At 39.7% G+C, this 24,899-nt stretch overlaps 3 protein-coding genes across 3 annotated transcripts; all 3 read right to left on the bottom strand.

Moving 5' to 3' along the window:
- Positions 1–1,182: 1,182 nt before the first annotated feature.
- LOC135429052 (uncharacterized) lies at positions 1,183–6,244 on the bottom strand. Its single transcript, XM_064683227.1, has 3 exons — positions 6,239–6,244; positions 2,529–2,997; positions 1,183–1,753 (listed from the first exon to the last, which is right to left on the bottom strand). Exons 1-3 carry the CDS (start codon positions 6,242–6,244, stop codon positions 1,209–1,211), a joined length of 1,020 nt encoding a protein of 339 aa, XP_064539297.1. The 3' UTR covers positions 1,183–1,208.
- A 3,310-nt stretch (positions 6,245–9,554) lies between these two features.
- LOC135429051 (uncharacterized) lies at positions 9,555–10,007 on the bottom strand. The gene is made up of 2 exons (XM_064683226.1): positions 9,957–10,007; positions 9,555–9,896 (listed from the first exon to the last, which is right to left on the bottom strand). The coding sequence occupies exons 1-2, from the start codon at positions 10,005–10,007 to the stop codon at positions 9,609–9,611; spliced, it is 339 nt and encodes a 112-aa protein (XP_064539296.1). The 3' UTR covers positions 9,555–9,608.
- Positions 10,008–10,389: 382 nt separating this feature from the next.
- Positions 10,390–20,605, bottom strand: ckd (cracked). The gene is made up of 5 exons (XM_064683266.1): positions 20,419–20,605; positions 12,495–12,785; positions 11,200–11,360; positions 10,898–11,020; positions 10,390–10,825 (listed from the first exon to the last, which is right to left on the bottom strand). The coding sequence occupies exons 2-5, from the start codon at positions 12,556–12,558 to the stop codon at positions 10,757–10,759; spliced, it is 417 nt and encodes a 138-aa protein (XP_064539336.1). The 5' UTR covers positions 12,559–12,785; positions 20,419–20,605; the 3' UTR covers positions 10,390–10,756.
- Positions 20,606–24,899: the final 4,294 nt, after the last annotated feature.

The raw sequence follows: 24,899 nt of genomic DNA, 5'->3' as shown, positions 1-24,899 counted from the left end.
TAATCTAGAGTGAAAACTATGTATAAATAGCCAAACCTCATGAAAACCATGAAGAAGAAGCCAAACCTCGTGAAAATCTGATGGGATTTGGCTGAGTTATGGGGCTGGGAAATTTTGGACTATGTCTATTTAGGATATTTGAGGGTAAGATTTTGACATGAATTTCGACTAAAATTTACGTAGTCAGATTTGAATGCCAGATTAATCTAGCGGGAAAACCATGAAGAAAAAGCCAAACCTCGTGAAAATCTGATGAGATTTGGCTGCGTTATGGGGCTGGGAAGTTTTGACCTATGTCTTTATACGAATCTTAGGGGTATGATTTTGACATGAATTTCGACTAAAATTTACGTAGTCAGATTTGAATGCCAGATTAATCTAGAGGGAAAACCATGAAGAAAAAGCCAAACCTCGTGAAAATCTGATGAGACTTGGCTGAGTTAGGGGGGTGGGAAATTTTGGCGCATGTCTTTATACGAATCTTAGGGGTATGATTTTGACATGAATTTCGAATAAAAATTATGTTGTAAAATCACTAATTTAGAAACTTTTTACCATGGACCGCTCAATAGAAATTATCTGAATAGTTTTTCATGTACATATCTCCGCCCGCACAGGCGCCTCTGACAAATCGTCGCTGAACGTAGCCAAAATTGAAATGTTTTTTTTGTTCGCACATGTTGGCTTTTTGGCGTACCTGAGGCTACCGTAGAAACAATAACACGAATGTGTACACACATGCAGTGCCATGACTTTGACTTCCATTTCAATGTTGGCGATAATGTCGATGATTAGGCAGCAAAACGTGAAGGCAGCGCACGCCCATTGTTGAGCCAGGTCCCAAAATGAAATCGCAGCGGTGGCAGCATGTCAAATTCCCAATTAATCACAGGCGCCCGAACTGGGAGCCGACTTTCTTCACACATCAATCACAAACGCAGCAGCTGTCAGGCAATGTTGCTAATTATTTCAGCTACCCGAAACAGCCTTCTTTTTGTCTACTTTTTTTTTATTATTAATTTTACATTTATAATAAATAATTTAAATAATTTATCAGTAATCGTCTTAAGCCTAGTTACAGCAAGCTAATTTAATTCTCTCGTACTTTTTAACTAGTTCCTCTAAAAGTAATTTATGTAAAGCTGCGCACCCGAAAAGTCGCTGACTAAAATTTTACACGGTGGTCGTTGGCCGAAGGTCAGAGCCGCTCAGCGAATCAGGAGGCTGCGCGCCGGATACTTTGTGGGCAGCAGCGACATCGGATCCGTATTGTTGGGCACCTCAGCCGTGTGCTGATCCTTATACTGTCCGGTGGGCTGGTAGGCACCGTAGGGATCGCTGCGGCTGGCCCAGCCGCCCTGCGTCTCATAGTTGTAGCTTTGGCCGGCCAACTGTGCCTGGGTCTGCGCGTTGCCGTGTATGTGTAAATGAATCTCCTTGCTGGGATGATGCGGTCCTGATGGGGATCCACTCAGGCCTGTCGGACCCCACGACTCCTTGGCATGTGGATTCCAGCCGGGATAGCTAAAGCTGGGCGTCGAGTGCTCATACTGCCCGAACAGGCTAGTCTTCAGTGTTAGGAATTTGCCCAGAATAGCAAGGGCGTTCATTACGACCAAAACCTTAAGCAGGAACAGGGACTTCATGCCAATGGCCACCAAAAACGCGACCATGGCGGAGAGTACGCCAAACTTAAAGATGATGGGAACCAAAGCCATTTGCAGACGACGAATCTTGCCAAAGGTGCGGCCCTCTGTAAGGAAAGAATCCAGAAAAGTTGAAAGAATCTGCATTGCCATGAAGTTCGTTGCCTAAGTCTTTTGTTTTTGCAATGCATAATTGAGGAAAACTGAGCTTCGGCTACCAACTCTTTGGTTTTTCAAGTGCCGAAAAGCCTAAAAACCTCAAAAATGTTTATTGAATTGGCATCGCAGCCAAATTAATCTTGCTTTTTTTTTTATCCGCTTATAGCGATAATTTCATCAACAAACAGAGCTGAACGCTTAGCAATGCGAAAGTCCATAAAAATAGGCGCCCGAAACTCAAAACTAATAATAAATATTTTCCCAGCATTTAAAGATGCGTGTGCGCTTTTTTTTTTTTCAAAATATAATAATTCGCGCGAGTCTAGAAAAAAGTGCCGAAAGTGAAATTACAACAGAGTGTTGTGCTATGAGAAACCCGGCCAAGCCGGACTCGTAGATCAACGCGAAGTCAACTGAAGCGAAGTCACAGAAAAAAAAATAAAAATTATGTCTGTGTGCCGAGCGTTAACACCTTTTAGGCATCTTTGTTGTTTGTCTTGTTTGTTTTTTATTTTATTTTTCTGTTGCTTCGCTTCAGTTGACTTCGCGTTGATCGTTCATTGAAAACGAAAGTGAGTGGAAATCAAAGTTGATTAGAGAATCAGACGCTAATCAGGCGCAATCATCGATGATTGAAAGGGCCGGCCGATTGCGTAAATGCAATCAACGCCACGCTAATTGCTGGGAAATATGGATCAGTTGCAGTCGCATATTACTCACCACCCACGGCAGCTGGCTTTTTATCGTCATCGTCATCATCGCCAAAGAGACTTTCACTGAGATCGCTGCGCAGCCAGCTCCAAAGTGTTCGCACCATGCCCCAAACGCTGAGATCTGTGGGATCAACAGCTGGCTTCAGTTCGTTCTTGTTGCCGGTTGTGGTGGCAGCTACTGCAGCTTCCTTATCTGCTGTTGACTGCTTCTCCGCCTCCGTCTCCGCCTCGGCCTCCTCATCATCATCATCATCATCCTCCCCATCGTTATCGTCATCGTCATCGTCAGCTTCCTCATCTTCTTTCTTCTCATCGTTGCCTTCGGCTGCCGCTGCTGGCTCGGCTTTGTCTGCATTGCCATTAGACGGCGGCTTTTCGACCTTCTTGCTTATTTTGGCGCCCAGCGCGCAGCTCAAACAGCACAAAGCCAACAGCAAAGCCAGCAATGAGCGCCGCGCACTTGAACTCTTTGTGAGAAACTGAAAGTACAAAGCGTATTAGAGAAATTGTTAAGAGTGTGTGTGTGAGTGTGTGTGTGTGTGTGTTGTGTGGCTGCATGAAAAGGCGCTTAAAACGCATTTCATCATACACGCATTCGCCATACGGAAATTGCGTAAACAAAAGACTTAGGCAGCGAACCTGCTCTCAAGTAACTTGTAACAGAGCAAACTCTGTGCACTGTAACAGGTGTTTTGGGCTGTGAAATGCTTTCCAGAATGCACTTACGAAAACCCAACGACATAAAATATTTTATGACCCATATTTTGTGCTTGCAGCAATTTCCATTTTGACGCAAGTCTTGCGCCTTTTATGTAATGCGCTTGCGGTCAAGCAACTTAGTTTGTTATTTTTTCCAAATTTGTGTCAACACATTCGTAGTAATAGGTGGTTTTTAAATTGTTGTTGCTGCTGTTTTTTTTTTTTTGCTGCCCAAATTGTGGGCAGCAATTTGTATGTTAATATTTGCACTATGCAAATTGGCAAAAGGGAAAAAAATTCCACATAAATCTCAAAAAATTTCGTATTATTGTTTCAGTTTTTGGGTGTGTTGCACAAAGTTTTGATCAGCGCCATAAAAGTGAAATTCGACCAGCAGCAGCATTAGGTAATCAGATAAGAACTGAACAATTATCATTATATATTTCCAAAGTTTCTATTACAACTTAAGAGATATTTAAATAGCCCTTCGGGGCCCGCCTAATTAGTTGTTCAGGCTGCATTTCCCACATATTTCCCAAGAACTGAAAGCATAGAGGCTTTCCCTTTTTAGCTTTTCAGAACCAATTATATTGCTATTGGCAAGCTGCCTGCACATAAATAGAAAATCTGTTGGAGATTTCTAATTGTGCTGGCCCCAAAAAATTCCCTGGAGCGTGGCCAAAAATTGTTCCGTTTACCATCACAAAAGTTCTGCGCAAATTATGTGGAACTAACGGTTGGCTTCATTCCATCCAAACAAATGGCTCAGCCAAAAGAATTAATCAAAACTGATTCCGAGACAGTTTAATTAGTTTTGGCCCCGCAAAGAATTCGCACGTCAAGTGGAATCCGTTGACTTGACATAATTTGTAACCTCTTTGTGTTATACAATAAGATTTATTTAAAGCGTTTCCACTTGTTGTTTATTTTCGCTGCTGTTGTTATTAAATCTTTTGTTTCTTTTCGTGGTCAAGTTTTGTCGGCCAAATTCTTGGAGATGAATTTCAAGTTGTAACTGTAAAGCGAAATCCGCCAGGTAGCCTTGATTTAACATAAGCTAATCCCACATATATTTAGATAACTGCAGTCGCAGCTTGTTTAGACAAAAAGAAAATCCGAAGAAAGGCTTTTACTATGATGCAAGAGACGTAGAAATTGGTATTCAATTTGCGCTTCTATTTAAATATATAAACACGAGCGATAAACAATACGGAAAAGGCGCATCAAATCAAATAAAACTTTATTTACATAAATATATTTGGACGGACCAAAGGTAGTTTTTCCAGCTTAGTTTCACTTTGTGTCTTTTTTTTAGACTGCACACAAATTTATCGCTGCAGCATATTTTAATTTACATCGCTTCTCGGTTCGATGTAACCGCATTAAAATTCACCAATAAACATCACAGGAGACCGGGTGAAATTTTTTTTTTGACTTGCTTATTTTGTATAATAAAAAAAACTTATTGTATATAAATACGTATTTAGCCAGCCAGCCAGAAAATTTCGCCAGAAGCATCTCGTTGAATTGGTGTTAAACAATTTTTTTGCTGAAATTATTTTACATTTAGCCAAAATTTTAGCACTCTCGAGTGCGATGATGACTCAAATTGGCTTGTTAAAATGGAAAGTGTTGAATATTGAAACCTTTCAATTGTTGCAAGAAGCCCTCGCAATATCTTGTGTAACACTCGATTGTTCTATTTACATTTAATGCGGCCAGCAATTTGCCTAACTATGGGAAAAGTCTAAAGTTAATTATAATGAATATATATATATTTTGCCATGGGCACATTTAAAATTTCCATGAATCACTGTCAGTTCTGTGACACAATAAACACAACAAAAAAAAACAAGTAAGAGGTTCTAGTCGGGCGCTCCCGACTAGGGGATACCCTGAACCCTCTTCTTCCAACAGGCGATAGGCGATAAAATGAAAGATACTTGATATATATATACTAATCTAGAAGCTACATGACAAGTTTGGTGATTTTAGCTCTTATTATTTACCAAAATTGATCAAAAAACAGGATGTCGATATCGATTTTTATCGATTACTTGGAAACGGGGCAAGTTATCGAATATCGGAAACATACTCGATCTGCGCATGGACTAGGAGGACCTACGGACGGACGGACAGACGGAAATCGACTCGGCTGTTGATGCTGATCAAGAATGTATATACTTTATGGGGTCGGAGATGCTTCCTTCTGCCTGTTACATACATTTGCACAAATACATTATACCCTTTTTACCCATTTTCAATGGGTTCAGGGTATAATTAACCTAATGAAGTCTTAATAATACAAATTAAACTGATTACACTTTTTGTGGGTGCGAATATGTTATATATGTATGTGTACTTTTGTGGGCAAGGCTGTTTAATTTCACGAATTTCCCCTTTTATGGGGTTCATTAAATTTTCTTTCTTTTTTTTTGGTTTATGTGCCTTAGAATATTTGCGTGGGCTTATAAACTAAGCAGCATTAGCTGAAGTCTTATGAATTTATGACGGCCACACGCCCAAAAAGCGGTCACATAAAATTATATAAAAATCCCCTCTAACTCAAGTGATCATAAAACATTGACAATAACAATAAAATTAATAATAAAACCAGCTTTGACAACGTTAGCAGCTGATGCAACGAAGGCGCGTGGCAACGCGACAACGGCAGATACATACATAAATGTAATTACAATTTACAAGTGTCGCATTATCTAATGGCAATAATGGATGTATGTAATGCGGCAGTTAAAGTCACAGTTCATGACACACAAACGAGCGAAAAAGCGTTTAATAATGGAGCACTTTGAGTTGCCTAGAGCTGGCCGGCAATAGAAAGTTAACACAGCCCAAAATCAACAAAGAAAAGATTATTGTAAACATGGGCCAGAATTGCGGACGCATTTTGTCAACATTGTTGGCCCTTTTGTCAGGAATTGAGAATTGAGGTGAGGCGGCCACGGCGGAGCGCGTGCCAGGCATGAGAATAGCCTCAGATCTCGAATCTTGTTTACTTACCAGCATGATGATCGGATTCGGGTAGCAGCTGCCTGGCAATTTCTCTGAATAATTTGCTGTTGTTATATATATTTTGTACGTATCCTTAATTATTTCATTGAACTCCGGCTGCGAATTAACTAACTGCAACGGCTTGAATGCTTCAACGACTTTCACGCAACAGAAACTCAAACACAGCACACACGCAAATTGTTAAGACTTGACTCTGGCTTAAACCCAAGAAGCCAAGCAGATGCGATTTCAAGTCGTATTGAATTTTTTCTTGACGCGACTGCAGCGCTTGAGATGTGCCCGTTGACTGCCACCTGGTCGCGGTCTCAGCCAGCAGGTAAAGTCTGCACTTGGACTTGGACTTGGAGCTGGAGTTGGACCAAGCGCAAATTTGCTCTCGACAGACCAGTCTCGGCTGTGGCCAGCGCTTCTGCTTTAACTCTCTCTCTCTCTTTCTCTCCTCTCTCTCTCAGTCACAATTTCGTTTTCAACACTTTCTTCACAATTTTCCCATAAACGGCGGCAGACAGAGACTCGCACCAAAAATGCCGACTCAATGCCGTCTCCAGCTCCTCAGCTCTTGTTGACTCTATTACGAATAGTCGTGCCATGGCCCAGAGCACAAAAAAACTGTTTTGCGAACGTGACAAAAACTCGCTGCTGCTGCTGACGTCACAACATCGTCACAACATCGGGGATCGACGTGTTTTGACCCACCCAGCGCCAAAGCCAAGCCAAGCCACCCAAGCCAAAAATCCAACACGACTCTCAACCCATTGCCCTGCTGCTCGAGTAAACGTTGCTCTCACGTTTCATGTATTTACATTGCAACATGTGTGGCACCAACAGAATATGGGGCATAATAACTATGTATCTGCTTTTGTCCATGATGACAATAAGATCTATAGAATGTCATGTGGAACATGCTTTAAACGAAATTTAAATATTACAAAAATGAACCGAGCTTCAAATACCCTTGAGATTTGCAAAACTTGGTTTGGGTTTCTTAGTATTCCAATCGTCTATTCCTATACGATATGCCCTTTTATATATATCTTGATAAATTCGAATGCACTTTGACATATATGCAAATTATATATTCCTAGTTTATTTATTTTACCTAGTCCGGGCTATCGAATACGGCATTCAAATAATCACAAATTATTTATTTATTTATTTACGTGATTCATTATTAAACAAAAAATAATAATATAATAACTAAAGGGAGAGAGAGTGCAAGCTTCTAAGGCCATCGACTTTAAATAACCACAAAAAAGAGCATCAAAAGTTCGACTTTGCATTTCTGTTTCTCTTGCGCATTTCTTGTTTTGTGTGTGTAACCCAATCATATTTGCCGGCTGCCTTTTACCCGCTCTTTTCTGCTTGTTTTGACCCATTTCTTCTCCAAGCCAACTGGCTCCCTCTCTCTCCCTCACTCGCTCTCCCTCCCTCTCTCTCCCTCCCTCTCTCTCTCCCCCCTCTCTCTCTATTTACCTCCCATTGAGCAGCCCATTCAGTTGGTTTCAAAGATCTTTTCTCCCACCAACTGCTTTGCATGATAAAAGTGCGTATTGATAAGCATATTTATACTAGAGCATATCGGTTTTTCTTTTATTCCCGAAACATAATTCCCATTGATGCCCATTCATAAAAACAGTTACAGTTATCTAGAACTTGGCTTAGTAGCTATACCTTTCCAAAAGGCATCGACAAATGTGGGTCAAAAGTCAATCAACTGCTGGCTGATGATTACCTCGAAATGCAGCTGTACTTGGATGTCAAGTTCATTGCTCGTCGCGTTGCCCAAATATTTGTCTTGGCCATTTTCTGCCCCTTACATAATGCAACCCAACTGGTAACTGGCAACTTGGCAGCAGTGTGTGAAATCCGTTAGGCACATGTGGCAATCGCAACGCACAGCCAGACCTAATGTCATGGCCAGCGGTGTGCCCAAGTCGCGATGTCAACGACATCGTCTGTGCGCCCAAGCCGGGGACTTGGTGCGGCTGCTCGAAATGTGTCAAAAGCCGTCAAAATTACCTTTTTTCACTCGTATTTCCTAACGGTCTTCACGCCTATGACATGACTCTAAGCTGGCTGGTTATCAAAATGACATCATTAGATTATAACATTTACATTTAAATGTTCTAACCGTGTAACAGTGTGCACCAAAATGACCGGAAAGTTTCTGATTTGCCTTTGGCATTCAACTTACATTGTTAGAAAATAACATAACACATATATTTTCGAAATTATTCAAAATTCATATAACGGACAAGCACTTCCGATCACATATTCTTGATCAGAAATTTACAAAAGCAAGAGCTTTAATCTTTGTTATAGTATATATTCCATACCCAGAAAATTTCATTATTACACTGATAAAAATGGATTTTGAGACATTTTAAACATGATTGATTTTGAAATGTTATACCTTTATCAATTCATACGAGTCCCTAGTATCGATTGGCAATCAATCGAATAACAAATCGGGGGGCTACATTAAAATATTTGACAAAAAATGGGTGCGGTCATGCCTGTGAAATCTTTTCAATGATTTTGTGGCATAGCTCGGCCAAATACTGTCCAATTTGGGAAAGATAAAATTCTAAAATTTGACAAAATTTGATGAAAATGCAAGAGTTTGCATCAAATTTTGAATTTCCTCTAATCCTACTCTATTAAATATTCCTCTCAGAATTGAAAAGGAATAAAAATTGTTCAGGCTAAAGCCATGCGCCTTGGTATATACACACTTGTAAACTCTATAATTATTCCCTGAAAATTTTTTAATGATCGTACTATAAGCTCCGTAGGAATTCATTTAATGCATTTGCCGTGTTTTGTGTGAGGCAAAGGAGAGAAGCACAGCCGATGCATCAAGGCTTCTAAAAACCAGATAAGCCAAACTTGATATACATATTAAGAATATATATAATTTTTTGATGAATTATTCCTCTCGGCATTGCAAAAATAGCAAATTACTAAAGATAAAGCCATGCGCTTTGTTATACTCACACTATTGAACCCCATATTTATTCCCTGAAAATGTGTTAATGATCGGACTTTAAGCTCCGAACGCAATCATCTATTGTGTATGTAATGCATTGTTTGGGGCAAGGGTGAGATGCATAGCCCATGCATGATCTGTGTGCTTATATATATTTATATAGAAGGAAGCTGGAATGTTTGTAAAGGCAGCTTATCACTGGATACAGGATATCTCCTAGTTGGACTCCCCAATAGAGCACACTCCTTTATACCTCAATAAATTGCTGCTACCTACTAAAATCAGCCCAAATCACAGTTAAAAAGCTCGTTAACATAAATCTATTTAACTTTTATTGAACAACTTAAAACTATTTGATAAGTTAAGAAACTATTTTTTACCCCAGTTATTTTGATAGACACTCGAATAGTAGCTCTGCCAGTTGGGTGTGCTCAGCGAGGCATATGGATTGTAGTTGTTGTTGTTGTAGTAAGTCGGATACAGATACTGTCCAATGACATAGGGCCAAATGCGTATCCGGACATCATTCAAATAAGTACTGGCCGTGGGATAGTAGTAGGGAGATGTTGTCGAATAATAATAACCATTCAGGCTGGAAAATGTGGGACTGGGCGTGTTATATGGATTGTATTGCGTGTAATACTGAGCGGCAGCCATCTGTAAAGTCAGCTAAAGTTTAGTTTTAAATAAAGTCAAGCTCGGTTTTATTAAACTTACCACAAAGAGGCAGCTAAGCAGCAGCAGCAGGCAACAGGATTTGTGGGCCATCGTATATATATATTGTTTAAGATATTATCACTATTAAATAAAACCCGCCTAGATAATTGGTTGGTTGTGGCCAGTTGTAGCTTAGCTTTTGTACTAACTGTGTGAAACTCGGCCCATTGCCATTTTATCAAATGTTAACCCGGCCAGCTGCAATTTCACGCACTGTCACCTGCCCTGTTTTTCTACTCTGGGCAGTTTTTCGCTCGATACCCTTTTTGTTTCGTCATTGAACTTGACTCATCCGGGTTGTCGCCTCGTCGGTGACTCCCATTCCCACAAAAAAATACAATCTAATGTTATTTCGATATTTTGTTTAATAGGTTCAAAACATTTTGTCACATCAAGCGCAATTGCGGATTCGGAACGAACATTTCATGGGCGCAGCTTAATTTCGATTTTGTTTTTGTTTTGTGTTTTCTATCCATTTGCTTACAAACAAGAAAATTATTTGTAAATTACCGCGGCCTCGGCTCGGGAATGCTGTTAGTTTGTGGCGGCCTTCTATTTACATTATTTACATACACGACACGGCGACATCGGCGTCGATTCTCGAAATTAGACTACATTCAATTGTACAAAAGGAAACTCAACAAAATCGTCAACAAATCTCTTAAATTAGTTAATTAACACGGACCGTGTTCCTCTCTCTCTCTCTCTCTTCATTCCTCTTCGAATCGTCCTCTTGCTCCATTTAATTTAATTAGTTGTTTGTCGCTGCTCAAAGACAATAAATATTAATTGATTTGCACTCAATAGTCCTCGTCGTCTTCGTCTGGCGGATCCGTTGCATACGTCAGCTCGTTCAGATAGAACCATTTCTACAAAAACGATCAAAAGATTTTAGAATAAATATCTATATTCTGATTAGGTTTGATTGAACTTTAACGCACCGGCGATTCTGTGCAGTTGAAATTGTAGTCCCAATCACATATTCTGTACTCCTGATTAAAGCTCGTCTCATTGGCGCACAAATGCGGTATTCGATTGCCCTCCTCGTCGCACATGTGAAATATCTGAAATCAAGAAATCATTAATTTCTATATTCCGTATTTGATCTTATAGCTTTCTCATAGTAGGTTGTATTCCATCGGGGCTTCTTTCTTTGTGTTGCATACTTTTAGGCGGGGTTGGTAAAAGCTTTCAAGCTCCAATCTCTCGTTCTTTCTCTTTCTCGCACAAGTGCTGCACTCACCTGACAATTGTACTCCATGTCCGCATAGAAGCCCACCGAACGCCGCTTACAATCGAATGAGAATGTTATATTATCTAAATTCGTCCATTCCTTCGTCTTGTGGTTCTGAAATACTGGACTGGCTGGCTCCTGAGCATCGGTGGCGGCCAGCAATAGCGGAGCTGCCATTCAATAATAATTAATAATAATAATAACTAGTAAGAGAGTCGAGAGCTCCCGACTAGGGGATACCCTAAACCCTCTTCTTCCAACAGGCGATAGGTACAAAATGAAAGATACTTGATATATATATACTATTCTAGAAGCTACATGTCAAGTTTGATGACTCTAGCTCATATTATTTACCCAATTTGCTCAAAAAACAGGATTTCGATATCGATTTCTTATCGACTATCGGAAACAAACTCGATCTGCGCTGGCACTAGGAAGACCTACAGCTATAATTTCAAGTCTCTAGCTCTTATAGGTACTGAGATCCTTGCGTTCATACATACGGACAGACAGACGGACAGACGGAAATCGACTCGGCTGTTGATCAAGAATATATATATGCTTCTTTCTGTCTGTTACATACATTTGCACAAATACATAATACCCTTTTTACCCATTTTCAATGGGTTCATGGTATAATAAAATGTAAGTCCATAGATCTCATTAAAGGGTATACATATTCCTACTAACGCCAACTTGTTGTGTGGAAATAGGTCAAAGCTTAAGGCTAAGAATTCAATTGGATTTTAGCTTCAGTAGTTACCTATCTACTAAAAGTGAAGTTTTAACTTCTTTTTAAAGACATACCGAAGAGTATTATAACTTTTTCCTGATATATGTGACTTGGATTATTATATCATTATATCTGGCATAGGAAATCGGAAATAGGAACAATCGATAAAAAGCTTCTTCGTTTTTTAGGATATTTTGACCAAGCTCGGCATTTATAATTATTTATTTATTTCTTTTTATTATTATGAAGCATTCCCTTTACTTCCCAAATATTAGAAAAATCTTATTTAATAGCAAAAACTACTAAGACGGAAAGTTTATCTGTTTTTCGAATTATCTTGAAATCTTATCGACACACATCTAAAACTCCTTTAGCCATTTGTCTGTAAGGGTATTCAATGTTCGGTATTCAATAAACTCCTTCTTTCGTTTTCTTACACTTATTTGAATACTTATTATGTGGCTCACGCGTGCCATCGATTCGGCCACAAAGTTATCGTCTAATCGACGCACTTGGCATTCAATTCTGCTGTCTCTCTCTTGTTATTGTTATTGGGGCCGCAGCAACTCACCTAGAAAAACGCCGGAAAGCCATAAAATTCTATAACTGTAAACCATTTTTGTGGAGCTGCACATTTTGGCCAGAGATTTTTGTTAGCTCGTTTGTTTTGGCTGCTTTCTTGCCAACACGCGCTGATGTCCAAAAACTGCACTGCGTCTGGCTTTCTCTCTCGCTCTCCTTCTCTCTGTCTCTCTCTCTCTCAGACACACACGCACAGAGTTTGCCGCGTGCTACGCGTCCATTTAGCTGGCAGCTTTTCAATTAGGAAGCGCGGCTTTTTTTTATGGCAGCAGGCACATGGCTAAAACGAAAAAGAAAAAAGCGAGAAAAAAATTAAACAAAATTCAAGTGGAAACGACATTTAATTGACGCCAAACACAGCGATTCATTAACTTAAATTACAAAATCATCAGCCGCAGCCTCCATATGTGGATCTCTTCATTTACAGAGGCGAGGCGAGTCGAAGCCGCGCGAGCTTCGGGCCTGAGTCATGCGCCGGATGCCGGCAGATTGAAGCTAATCAAATTTTAAACCCACTCGCACTTTGCGACTGACGTCAGATCAGGATATATATTATGATTATCTTGTTCTTCTATATCTCTATATCTCTCTCTATCTAGCCGCTGTCTTGACCCAGTTTCTGTGCGCAGTTCTAAGGCAAGGCACATCCAAAGCCATTTCATACGCATAACTTCGCATCAATCATTTGACAGCGACTGTCAAATTAACACAGCGCCAGCAAAGAGCAGGAAGAAGCAAAAAAAAAAGAATTAAACAAAACAAGCCAAACGCTCGAAATGCCATTAAAAAACAATAATTCAATGGCAGATCCAATCAGCAATAGAATTTATTTATGCAAATTGATTTATTTTTTTTCGATTTTATTTATTTGACTCTTTAATGTGACTGACAGCCGGCGCGTAAAAGAAAGAAACCATTTTAAAAGGCGACCTTGCTCACGATTTTTTTTTTGGGCTAACTCCAATTAACGTGTCAACGCGGCCTCCAAGTCGCAGCGACCCGGTTGAGCGATTAGCGGATCGCTGATTGCATTTTATTGTGCGGGCAGCAGCCTCTCTTTCTCTTCTGGGCAAATCCTTGACATTTTCTTGAAATTTATGGCTGCCGGCTGCCGTGGACAACACAACGATTAACATCGTCTTAAGTCTGGCGGCAGACAAATAATCGTAAATTGTTTCGCTCGCCTCCCTCGCATTTCCAACTAATTTTAAGGTACCGGGAACAGCCACAATCCCAGCTCCAGTCGAGGTTCCAGAGCCAACTTTTGTCTGCCACAAAATGAATGAATATGCAGATTTGTCTTTAGCTGCCGCTCGCTCAAGTGAAGGCGACGTTAAAGGTCAACCACAGCCAGGCAGACGAGCCGAACTATCCCAGCCAGGCAAGGGAGGGGCGCGGGGGCAGCAGCTGCGGCAACCAAAAACTCATTTTCAGGCAGCTGACAACAAAGAGGCGCCTCCAAGATGACACAGCACAGAGCCACTGTGTCCGTCCATTTGCAGCTTGTCTTTCACCTTTTCGTTGACCATGGCGCCTGCCCCCCCCCCCATACCCCCATCTTCCACCCGCCCAATTATGCCCCCCCCTCTGCCTGTTGCAACTATTGTCAGAGGCAAAGCTTTTAAGCGTGCGTCGAAATTTCAGCAAAAAATTGCGCGTCTTATTAAAGGTAGAGTATTCGAAAGAGCTGCATGAATATAAAATGCGACTTGTAACTGAAAAAACAGGCATATAGCACATGATGGAGCTATAGAATGGACACAGGAGGCAGGGGGTGGAGTGTAAAGGATAAAGGGGCTTAGGGCTAATGGAGGTAATAGGCAAAGCATTTCCTACGTTATAAGGTATATAAATATATAGCCTTATTTTCTGTCTATTCGTCTATCTGTATTTATAAAAGGCTCGATCTGAGAGACTTTAAAAGCTATATTAAGTATAGAAAGATATATAAATCCGTCTGTCTATACGTCTATCTATATTTATAAAAGAGTTGATCTAAGGATGAATTAAAGCTATATAAAGTATAGAAATATAAAACCAACTCCGTTTGTCTATCTGTATTTATAAAAGGGTCGACCTATGGACTATAAAAGCTATATAAAGTTAGAAATATACGTATATAATAATATATATATATATCTGTATCTGTATTTATAAATGGGTTGATCTAAGAGACCATAAAAGCTATATTAAGTATAGAAATATATAACCTACTCCGTTTGTCTATCTATATTTATAAACGTGTCGCTTTCTTCTTCCCACTAGAGTTGAAGATAACCTTAGACTATTTTGTTGTTCTTCTCCAAATTCCATTGAAAGAGCATTCAGGCTTCGGTGCCTCTAGCTTTTCTCTAGTTGTAGTTCGCTTGTCTTTAATGTGCAGCGGCGTCACTTTTGACATTTTCTGACAAGCGTGAGAAGCGCTTGGAAAAAAATACCTGCAGCCGAGTCTAACTCTGTGGTCTTTGTGGAGGGGGGGGGGGGGGGGGGGGGGGTGGGGGGAGACCCAGCCATGACTGGGCCATCAATTTGCTTGGCTGGTTGGCTGGTTGGCTGTTTGGCGAGCGCGGTTCTCAACTTACATAATATACGAGTAAAAAAATCCCAAAAAAAACCTCAAGCTGAGCCACACTTGGCCATTTGTTGTATCTGTGTGTGTATTTGTCTGCAAGGCCTTGTTTATTTCTTTCTGTGTGTGTGTTTGTTTTTTTTTTGCATTCCGAGCGCATGCGCGACATTTTTGGAAAGTTTGTTTTCGATATTGTTGTTTGTATTTTGTATTTTGTTTTTGTTTTTTTTGGTAGTTCGGAAGTTTGTTGGCGTCGATTTGCGAAATATCGCACTAATTTGTAAGCTTTTGACGCGTAACCGAGGGCGCAATGTTTGATGGCTTTTTTTTTTTGGCTGGCCCTATAATTTATGCAAATTGCAAATTATTTAATTTGTCGTAACACAACTGCAGCAACAGCAGCAACAGCAGCAACAGCTACAGTCCCACAATTTTCGTTGTTCATCAAAAGAAAATGGCATGCCGTTAGGCTCTGGCGACAACAACAACATAAGAAAAGCTAAGAGGAAAAGCCAGAGCTGAGAAATTTTTGGTCTGCCGGACGACGGCAGCGGAAGCGTCGCTAATTGGCGGAACTGCGCGCCGGCAACAATACACAGGTAAAAATAAAAGAGAGAAATGAAAGAAAAATGTTGAAACGCCAGATGACGACACTTGAGACGACTTATGGCCGCCGCCCGTTATCGTACAGCACTTACATAAGTGCAAACATGGCTTAATCATCTCACTCCAAGACTCCCCCTCCTCCCCAGCTCAATTGATTAGGCCAAAGATGGGGCTGCGCCGCGGCCGGAGCTGCAGCTGGCGACGCAGTTGACACTTGGACTTTTGCACACATATTTCAACGCTATTAAAGCGACAACAACAACAACAACAACAACAGCTGAAATTTCATTTAATTGATCAACAGCAAGAAAACTTGTTAGCTGGACCAGCTTGACCAGCCCGACTGACTGTCCCCCTGTCCCCCTGTCCCCCACCCCTCGATTATTGGCCTTGAAAAAACGGTACGCAGAAATGCGCTTAATACGAAAAATCAATATCGAAAACACACACACACGCACACACACACGCACACACACACAGGCAAACCGGGCAGCAAATCAGTTAAATGAGAAAAAGAAAAAAGTTAATCGCGCGCAAAAAAAATAAAGGAAACAATCAACAGTGCTCTAGTCGGGCAAGCCAGACTAGCAGATACCCTATACCCAGACAGTGCAAACATTCGAATATCTTTCTATAGATACACACACTCACACACACATATACCTTATGCTTCTTCTTCCCCGGACCCCTTCGCTTTGTCTGATCAATGTATTCTTCATTAACTTTGTTGTTTATAGCCCGATCTTTATGAAATCCTCAGGGCTTTAATATGGCATTGAACTGTGTGTATATGCAAAAGCAGAAGGCTTTATCTTTTAATATAAACAACTTTGATCTAGTTTGTGGAAAATGGGGAAGGTTTCCTGAAGATATATGTATACATTTTGGCATAAGATATTTGTCATAAAATACATGCCAAGTTTGATTTATCCAGCTCTTATAATTTTCAAGTTATGCCTAATGAACCAGTTCTCAAAATCAAGTCTTATAGATATTATGATAATGTGAGAAATTATCGAAAAAAGTATGTATACTACTATATTTGAAATCTCAAGTCTAGAGCGACAAATAGAGACAGATAGATGGACAGGACACAGCTGGATCGACTCAGCTAAGGATCAAGATTGTATATGTACTTTATGCTTTCTTCTTCCTATTACACACACCTGCCGAAAAACATGATACCCTCTTTACGCATTTTCAATGGCTTCAGGGTATACAAAAGTTGATCGCTCGCCCAAAAACAAGAGTAAAAAAAAAAACAAAAACCTGCTCCAAGTCGAACTCAGACTAGATGACAGTAAAAAGTATATTTAAAATGAAACAGCTACACCAAAGCGCGCTAATAAAACATAAATTAAAAAAAAACAAAAATATATGCGAGATCTTGAACAAATAAATAAAATGAATATTGGCAATTGGAAACCGCCGCGAGCATCTTTCTGTTGGCGTGACAAAATTAACTGATTGTTAGATTTGTTTCACAGTTGACACACGCAATTAATATTAAATTAAAACCGAAACGAAAATATATCATAAAAATTTTTGGTTTCAGTTTCCTAATGAAATCATTAATCAAAATTAAATGTGCAAATTTCAATTTCAAATAAAGAAATTCGCCAAAACAAAGTTGTTAAACAAGCAAAGAGCAGGGTTAACTTCAACCTTGGTCAATAAGTTGTTGAGAAATAACAAGTTAATTGCACTTAAATAAATATAAACAAAATCATTTCGTTAACAAGCGGATATCATGGGATTACATTCAGATTGTCTTTGTCAAACAACAGAGGCACGTTTTGAAGACTTAACAAATGTCACTTCCGCTGGTTTTTGTTTATTTATTAATTTTTATTAATTTGCGTTTTTTTTTTGTTAACATTTAGAGCTTGTCAGCTTGAAAGGCCGCCACAAAACTAATAATTCATTAAGATTCCATTAAACGCAGCCACATCAAGCATCAATCGATCCAACGATTCAACGATCCATCGATCGATTGACTTAAATGCCATCAGCTCGGCAAAGACAAAGACAACAAAGCGATTCGGCTACCGATGCCAAACAATCCTCCGATCAGCAGCTGGAGAAGCTCGCGGTCTGCGGACAATACGACATTAACATATCGGCTGGCCAGCTTTTTGTGTCTGTTTCAAATATTCGAATATTCGTTACAAGGGCAACAAATACAACGAGCAGAAGTTCAGTTATCTGGGCAGATGCTCATCACAAGGCATACACATACTATATATAAGACTTTATATATAGCTAGATTTGATTACCATTACCTTGCACAATTCGCTACGGTAACAGCCCATTGAAGGTGCTTTGATTGATCGCCTTGATTATTGCTGCCTCCTTTAAAAACAACAAACAAAAAACAAACAAATCAAATAAAAACAGAAATACAACCAAAACCAAACCCAAAATCAAAAACTAAAACTCATGCGAATTCGGCCAACTGCAAACGGCCAACATTGGCGATTAGGCAGCCCGATCAACAGTTGATCGCACATTTAACGCAATTTTGATACCCTGTAATTGAAAGCATTTTCGGCTCAGTTAAAGATACGTGCGCTTCTTCAAGGGAGGCGCCCTAACTTGATATATTTAAATAAATAAAAAATTCATTGGAAGCGAAATATTAAATTGAATTGTTTTCAACTTTTTATTTTAACAAACCCGGATCTCGAGCCAGCCAACAAAATATTTAAAAAAAATGTGCATATATCAAGTAAGGCCCCTTTTTCCCGATATCGATAAATATCGATTAACAGCAGCTGCTTTTTCTTAGCAACTTCTCTCTTAGTTTAGTAAAACAATTGCCAGCCAATTAGCTCGTAGGCTACCTTCAGCCGTTCCCCCTGCTCTTTTCCACAGCAAATAAAATATTATATAAATAATAATTAATGAAAATCCAAACGTAATTAATACAAGTATCGATTGCTTATTGTCGCTTGGCGACATACCAAGATGATTTTGGAACCGGCTGGCATCCCGGTTTGCAAATGTTAGCCGAGTTCAAGGCTCGCCACGTGGCGTATACGTGATGTGCCGGCCAACTGGCCAAATGCCTGGCTAACTTCTCACACAATTAAGCAGCAGCAACAGCAGCAACAACAATTGCAACATTAACTAACTAACTGCTTTGTAATGTGGCAGCAATAAATTTTATGTAAATCGTTTTTGCTCCAAGCTGTGCTTTTTGTTTTTTCTACTATTTCTCTTTTTATTGCGGCTAAAGAAGAAAACGGTGCACGGTTAAACAATGCAAATGAATTACACACACAACATTGTAAAAGCCCGCAACGCCAGCGGGCCAAATGATGTGCAAGCAATCGCAGCCACACTCACACACACACACACACACACACACACATGCGAGCGACACGAGCATTTCAGCTAGCCGAGCTCGGCTTGGCTTCCAAGATTTTCCAAGAATGTGCTGCCAGCCAAGCTGAGCGGGTGGCTCTGCAATGCTAGTCAAGTGTCTTTTCACACACACACACACAACACACACACACACACACACAGCATTTACGACAACAAGTTTTTGTCGCTGGCACTTTTCAAATTTATCGATTGCAGCAATCGATGCAAACTTTGTATTCATGAATAAAATATCTCGAAACTCATATAATGGCATTTAATAGATTTCAATTTTAAGCTGACCAAAGCTAGATATAATCATAATTATTTTCAGTTATTTTAAGACAACTTTTGAGCCCTTCCAGGCACATGTTCCCAAACTAAAACTGATTAAACTGGAAATATGCCACATTTTGCAATCAATATAATCTGGTTGGGAGTGTTATATATAGACATATATTATATATATTATTTATAAGCATGAAATGTGTAAATTTAGATATATATATAATATATATTAATCAGTATCAGCCCAGTCTATATAGCTGGAGAACTGTCCGTCTGCATATCTCCATATGCAAACTTGTCGCTCAGTTTTAAAGCTTCAACTTTGCATAGATTCCTTTTTGGTATTGGATACTCCCTAGGTATTTAAAAGTTCTAACCTCATTATATCCCATATATCAACTTCAGACTTCACAATTCCCATATATTTCCATATAACAACTTCAGACTTCACAATTCCCATACATATCTGTCAATCTGCAAGCTATTTGTCAGTTATTTACTTCTTTTCTTCAGCTAAATCATTTTATTGCAGTAATTCAATCTCATATTTTGGTTTTTAATAAGCTGCCCGTTTTAAGCGGCTTAAGTCTAGAATTTAATTCAATTTAAGCATTTCCAGGAATGGCATTTCTAGTCTGGACTTGAAACCCGATCAGAAAAAATCCAATCGGAAAACATTTTGTTGACTGAGCTGCGCGCATGTCGAGCTTTGCTCAGCTCTATTTCTGTCCAGACTGGCAGCTGCTCAATCTTGGCCCAATCCGGCAGCTCAATTGGCAAGTGCCTGACCAGGCAGAGGCCCATTTGGTCGTCGTCAAATTAAGGCCAATGCTTTCTCGCTGTTGGCTGTTGGCTGTTGGCCTCGTCTTCTGCCATTTGCGATTAGGCATTGAATATGTTAATGGCCAGACCAGACCAGCAGCAGCAGCAGCAGCAGCAGCATCGATACATCATTAAGCGCGACAATTATTGCATAACAGGCCATCAAATGTGGAGCACGCATTGTATAAGAGCTGCAGCTCGATCCGAAGCTGGAGCTGGATGCAACTGGAGCAGAAGAGGATGATGAACAATTTATTTTACCTACCATTGAGGGCCAAACAACAAGCTGATATCCAACTGAGACTCTCCCTCTCCCTCTCTCTTTCACTCTCTCTGTGTGTGCGCACTTTGGCCAAAATTCAAGGCATTTGCATTTGGCTTAAACAGCGTGCGATCTGTTGTGATATATATATTTAACACAATTGCGTTTTATGTAATAAGCTTTTCGGTTTCGGTTTCGGTTTCGGTTTTTTTTGCACTGGAAAAACTATTTGCTGCTCTTGCTGCTGTTGGCGTTATTTCGCCACCAACAACATTTTTTTTATTTTATAAATATTGCTCTTTCTTCACACGCACAGCAGTTTACACTCAAAGCTCACACACACACACACACACACACAGTCGAGCGCGCGCGCGCGGGTCTCGCGTATCCGTCAGATACAAAGATACAAAGATACAAAAAGACAAAGCAACAACCGTTCGCTGGGGCGCACGTCGCACGAATAAAAGGCACAGCCAAGCCAAACAAAAAACACTTGACGGCAACGGCAAATTTAACTTTAGCTTTGACTTTGCAAACACAAACAAACGCAAACAAAGCCACGAAAAAACCCAATTGTAAAATTGTAAGAAAATTTATTTATAATTTCTTGCTGCGCTTCGTTAACGAACTTCTTTTGGCCAAATGCATTTGTATCTCTCGGGCTACGAATTGGCACTGCGATTGCGGCAAAGTCTGCGCTCAACTGGTTCGTCGGCCGCCGCTCAAATTGGTTTTATACGCAGTCCCAACTCGGATTCCGATTCCGATTCGGATTCGACTCAGCCTCCCATCTGCAGCTCCAGCTGGCTTCGGCTTCGGCCCCAAAGAGCCAAACAAGCTTGGCACATTGAGGTAGGTTGGTGAATGAATCTGCAGACGGTGCTGCCAACTTGACCCATTGTTGAGCAAAAGACACACGAAAAAAAACAAGCGCAAATTTTAAATCTCATTCATAAAGTTGAAGCTGCCGACTTATGTACAAGTACACTTGGCGAAAGAGTCCGCCGATTTATGCTCAAATCAAAGGTTGACTTTATCTGGTTCAGTTCTCAAAATGGGAGGCATTTCTTTAAGAGCGAATCTCCTAAGTTCAACACTCAAAAATAGTACTCAAACTAGGAAATATTTAACTTTAATTGTGAACTTTTATGATTAATTTCCAGAGCTGCAAAGCTTCAAATAAAATTCTTGCTGCTTCGGTTCTCAATTAGAAGCGACTCCCTGGCTTTTGGTTCTTTTCGCGAACCTGCTTTTAAGCCCTGACTGTGATTTACTCGAGCTTCTTCTTGGTTATCCGAATTTTAATAAAACAATTCAGTTTTCTAATTACATATTGCAAGCCATAAACATTATCACACACAAAATGCGGGCTAAATTTGAACTTCACTTCACAAAATTGGCGTCAACCAAATGTGGTTGATTTAATGCCATGGTTGGTGCCAAAGTTATTTGTACTTTGGAACTAGTTCACCCTCAAAAAGTTGCTATTTTTTAGCCAATAAACAATTTTGAATTTCAACTTCGGTGGATTTTTGACAACTGGTTTAATTCTGGTTTGATTAAAAGTAAAAATAAATTGGTATAACCGACTCGAACCGGTTCAATTGAAAACTGCCTGTGCTTGTTCCTTTTAAATCGAAAATCTTCTATATGCAAGATACAAATACGATCTCAGTTCAATTCGAATGGTTTAGTATGCTAATTCTCACCACAAGTATTTTTTACTCTATCGAAGCCTTTTTCTCTCATGATTGATTAATGTTGAATTTTTTAAATATTTGAGAGCCAGAATTACATGAATTCGACAACAGATATTTCTTCTTTTTTTTGTGATTAAAATATTAATTTATATTTGTTGTTTTTCGGGTATCAAAACATTTTGACTTAAAGAAAACACTTCTAATTTTTAAGGTATTTTAAAATCTAAATTTATATAGTTAAAGAAATGTATTGTATATTATACGGGAGCTTATATCCATTTGGTGGGAAGGGCGGAAATCTATCCCAGTTTTGCTTGAACTGAGCGTTACGTTTTTTTTGATTTGATTATAAAGCAAAGACTGGCTGACTCCAAGCTGAATATTGTGAACTTTTTAAGTTAAGGTAAGGTGTCGAATATGAGATATTGATATTAATTAATTTAACCAAATATAAATTTCTTAAATGCACAAGGAACATGAGTTTGATTTGCCTCGCTGATTTGTCGCTTCCTACAGAGTTGAGAGATTAAATCTTTTGTGGGGGTATTCGATTAAAAAAAAAGCACCCCGCAAATAGACGCAACTATACTCGCATTATGTTGCTATGTTAGCTGACCAGTTTTTAGAGCCTTATTTGCCGCATTCAACGCTTGTTTAATTAACATAATTAAATATAAATGCGAGCAAAAGCCGCAATTTACATAAGAACAACTTTTGAATTTGGCCAAAAATAAAAGCAATAACAAGCAACAAATGTTGACTGTTCGTTGAATCGACATCAAGTTCATCATCAACAAAAACACGTCAATGGGCTGTGGATTTTTTGGGGTCTGGGGACTGGCCCGTACACCCGCTCAACTGGTTGGACGCGGCTCTGATCTCTAGTCATAAGATCTGTTCATTTGAATGCCAAAGGCATCGCTGCGCTCTTTTCACATTTTGGCTTCTCGTGTGTGTGGCACTAAAAGGCTATTTATGATGAGCGCAGAAATTAACAATTTATGACCACAGCTGACGGCGAGGCACACGAAAAAATGAATAACAGCAGCAGCAGCCGAAGCAGTCGCAGTCGCAGTCGCAGTCGCAGTCGCAGTCGCAGTTGGCAGTAGCCAACGGCCGAAACTTAAATGTCAAACTAATTTAAACAAGACGCTCCATAAAAAAACTGGATTAATTAAGCTGGCAGCCGTCGTGCTGACGTGTTGCGATCTATCTGCCAAGCCAGATCTAATGAAGGGAGTCCATTGATATATACTTTTTTGATGGATTGGCCAATTGACTGATTGCCCGATTGTCTGTTTTGTTTGGCTCCAAATTGTAATTTTGCTGCGACAATTGCTTACATAATTAATTCAAATATATATCGCATTTTAATTAACATGCGCCGTGCAACGGGGCGTATGCGCAATCTCTTGTCTTGTCTTATTACACTTATTCAATTAACTCGAGTTTGTCTGTCTCTCTCTCTCTCTCTCTCTCTCTCTTTAGCCTGGCAAAAGGAAAGGTGTTGACCTTGTCTGACACGCACCGTCACACACACACACACACACACACACTCGCGACTGGTTCACCTTACAAAAATTTCGACTTGCATTTGGCTGAGGCGAAGAGCCCTTCACAAGAATTTTAATGCTTGAACAAAAGTGAAAGCCTCGTGTCTCTCTCTCTCTCTCTCTCTCTCACGCGCTCCCTCCCTCCACCCCTTCCCTCTTGGCCAGCTCCTAAATTATTCCTGGCCAAGTTTCAAGTTCAAGGCCATCTTTTTTTTGGTCATTGGTATTTTGAGCTGTTCGCTTGAATCTGTTGGCATTTACTTTCATTTGGCTCATATATCAGCTGATTGTTATTGTTATTTTATTTGTTGTTGTTGTTGCAACACTTGTGCACACAAATTATGTCCATAATTACGCGCTTGTTAATCGATTTTTAAGTTGTTCCCCCAAACTCTTGGTTATACAACAAATTTTTAACACCTTGCGCGAACAATTGAAATTGCTTTTGTTGATATTATTGCTGTTATACCATTTGAAATGTGTAACAGCGGGTATTATGGTTTTAGGCTAAGGTATGTATATATGTAGGGATTTGATTTGACCGAGCTAGTGGTTATGTATTTTGACCTATACGAATTTTAGGGGTAAGATTTTGACATGCATTTTGACTATAAATTATGGCTATGTACAAAAACCCAAACCTCGTAAAAATCTGATGAGATTTGACCGAGTTATGGGGCTGGGAAATTTTGACCTATGTCTATATACGAATCCTAGGGGTATGATTTGGACAAGAATTTCGACTAAAATTTACGTACCCAGATTTGAATGCCAGATTAATCTAGAGGGAAAACCATGAAGAAAAAGCCAAACCTCGTAAAAATCTGACGAGATTTGGCTGAGTTATGGGGGTGGGAAATTTTGGCCTATGTCTGTATACGAATCCTAGGGGTATGATTTGGACATGAATTTCGACTAAAATGTACGTAGTCAGATTTGAATGCCAGATTAATCTGGAGGGAAAACTATGTACAAAAAGCCAAACCTCATGAAAATCTGATGAGATTTGACCGAGTAATGGGGCTGGGAAATTTTGACCTCTCTCTATATACGAATGTTAGTGGTATGATTTCGACATGAATTTCGACTAAAATTTACGTACCCAGATTTGAATGCCAGATTAATCTAGAGGGAAAACCATGAAGAAAAAGCCAAGCCTCTCGAAAATCTGATGAGATTTGGCTGAGTTATGGGGGTGGGAAATTTTTGCCTATGTCTATATTCGAATCCT

This window comes from Drosophila montana, unplaced genomic scaffold (assembly GCF_035044405.1).
Source record: "Drosophila montana isolate Dmon_TW-CO22-7 unplaced genomic scaffold, ASM3504440v1 contig_2583_1, whole genome shotgun sequence".
Taxonomy (NCBI): Eukaryota; Metazoa; Arthropoda; class Insecta; order Diptera; family Drosophilidae; genus Drosophila; species Drosophila montana.
This window is presented reverse-complemented; position numbering and strand designations above follow the sequence as displayed.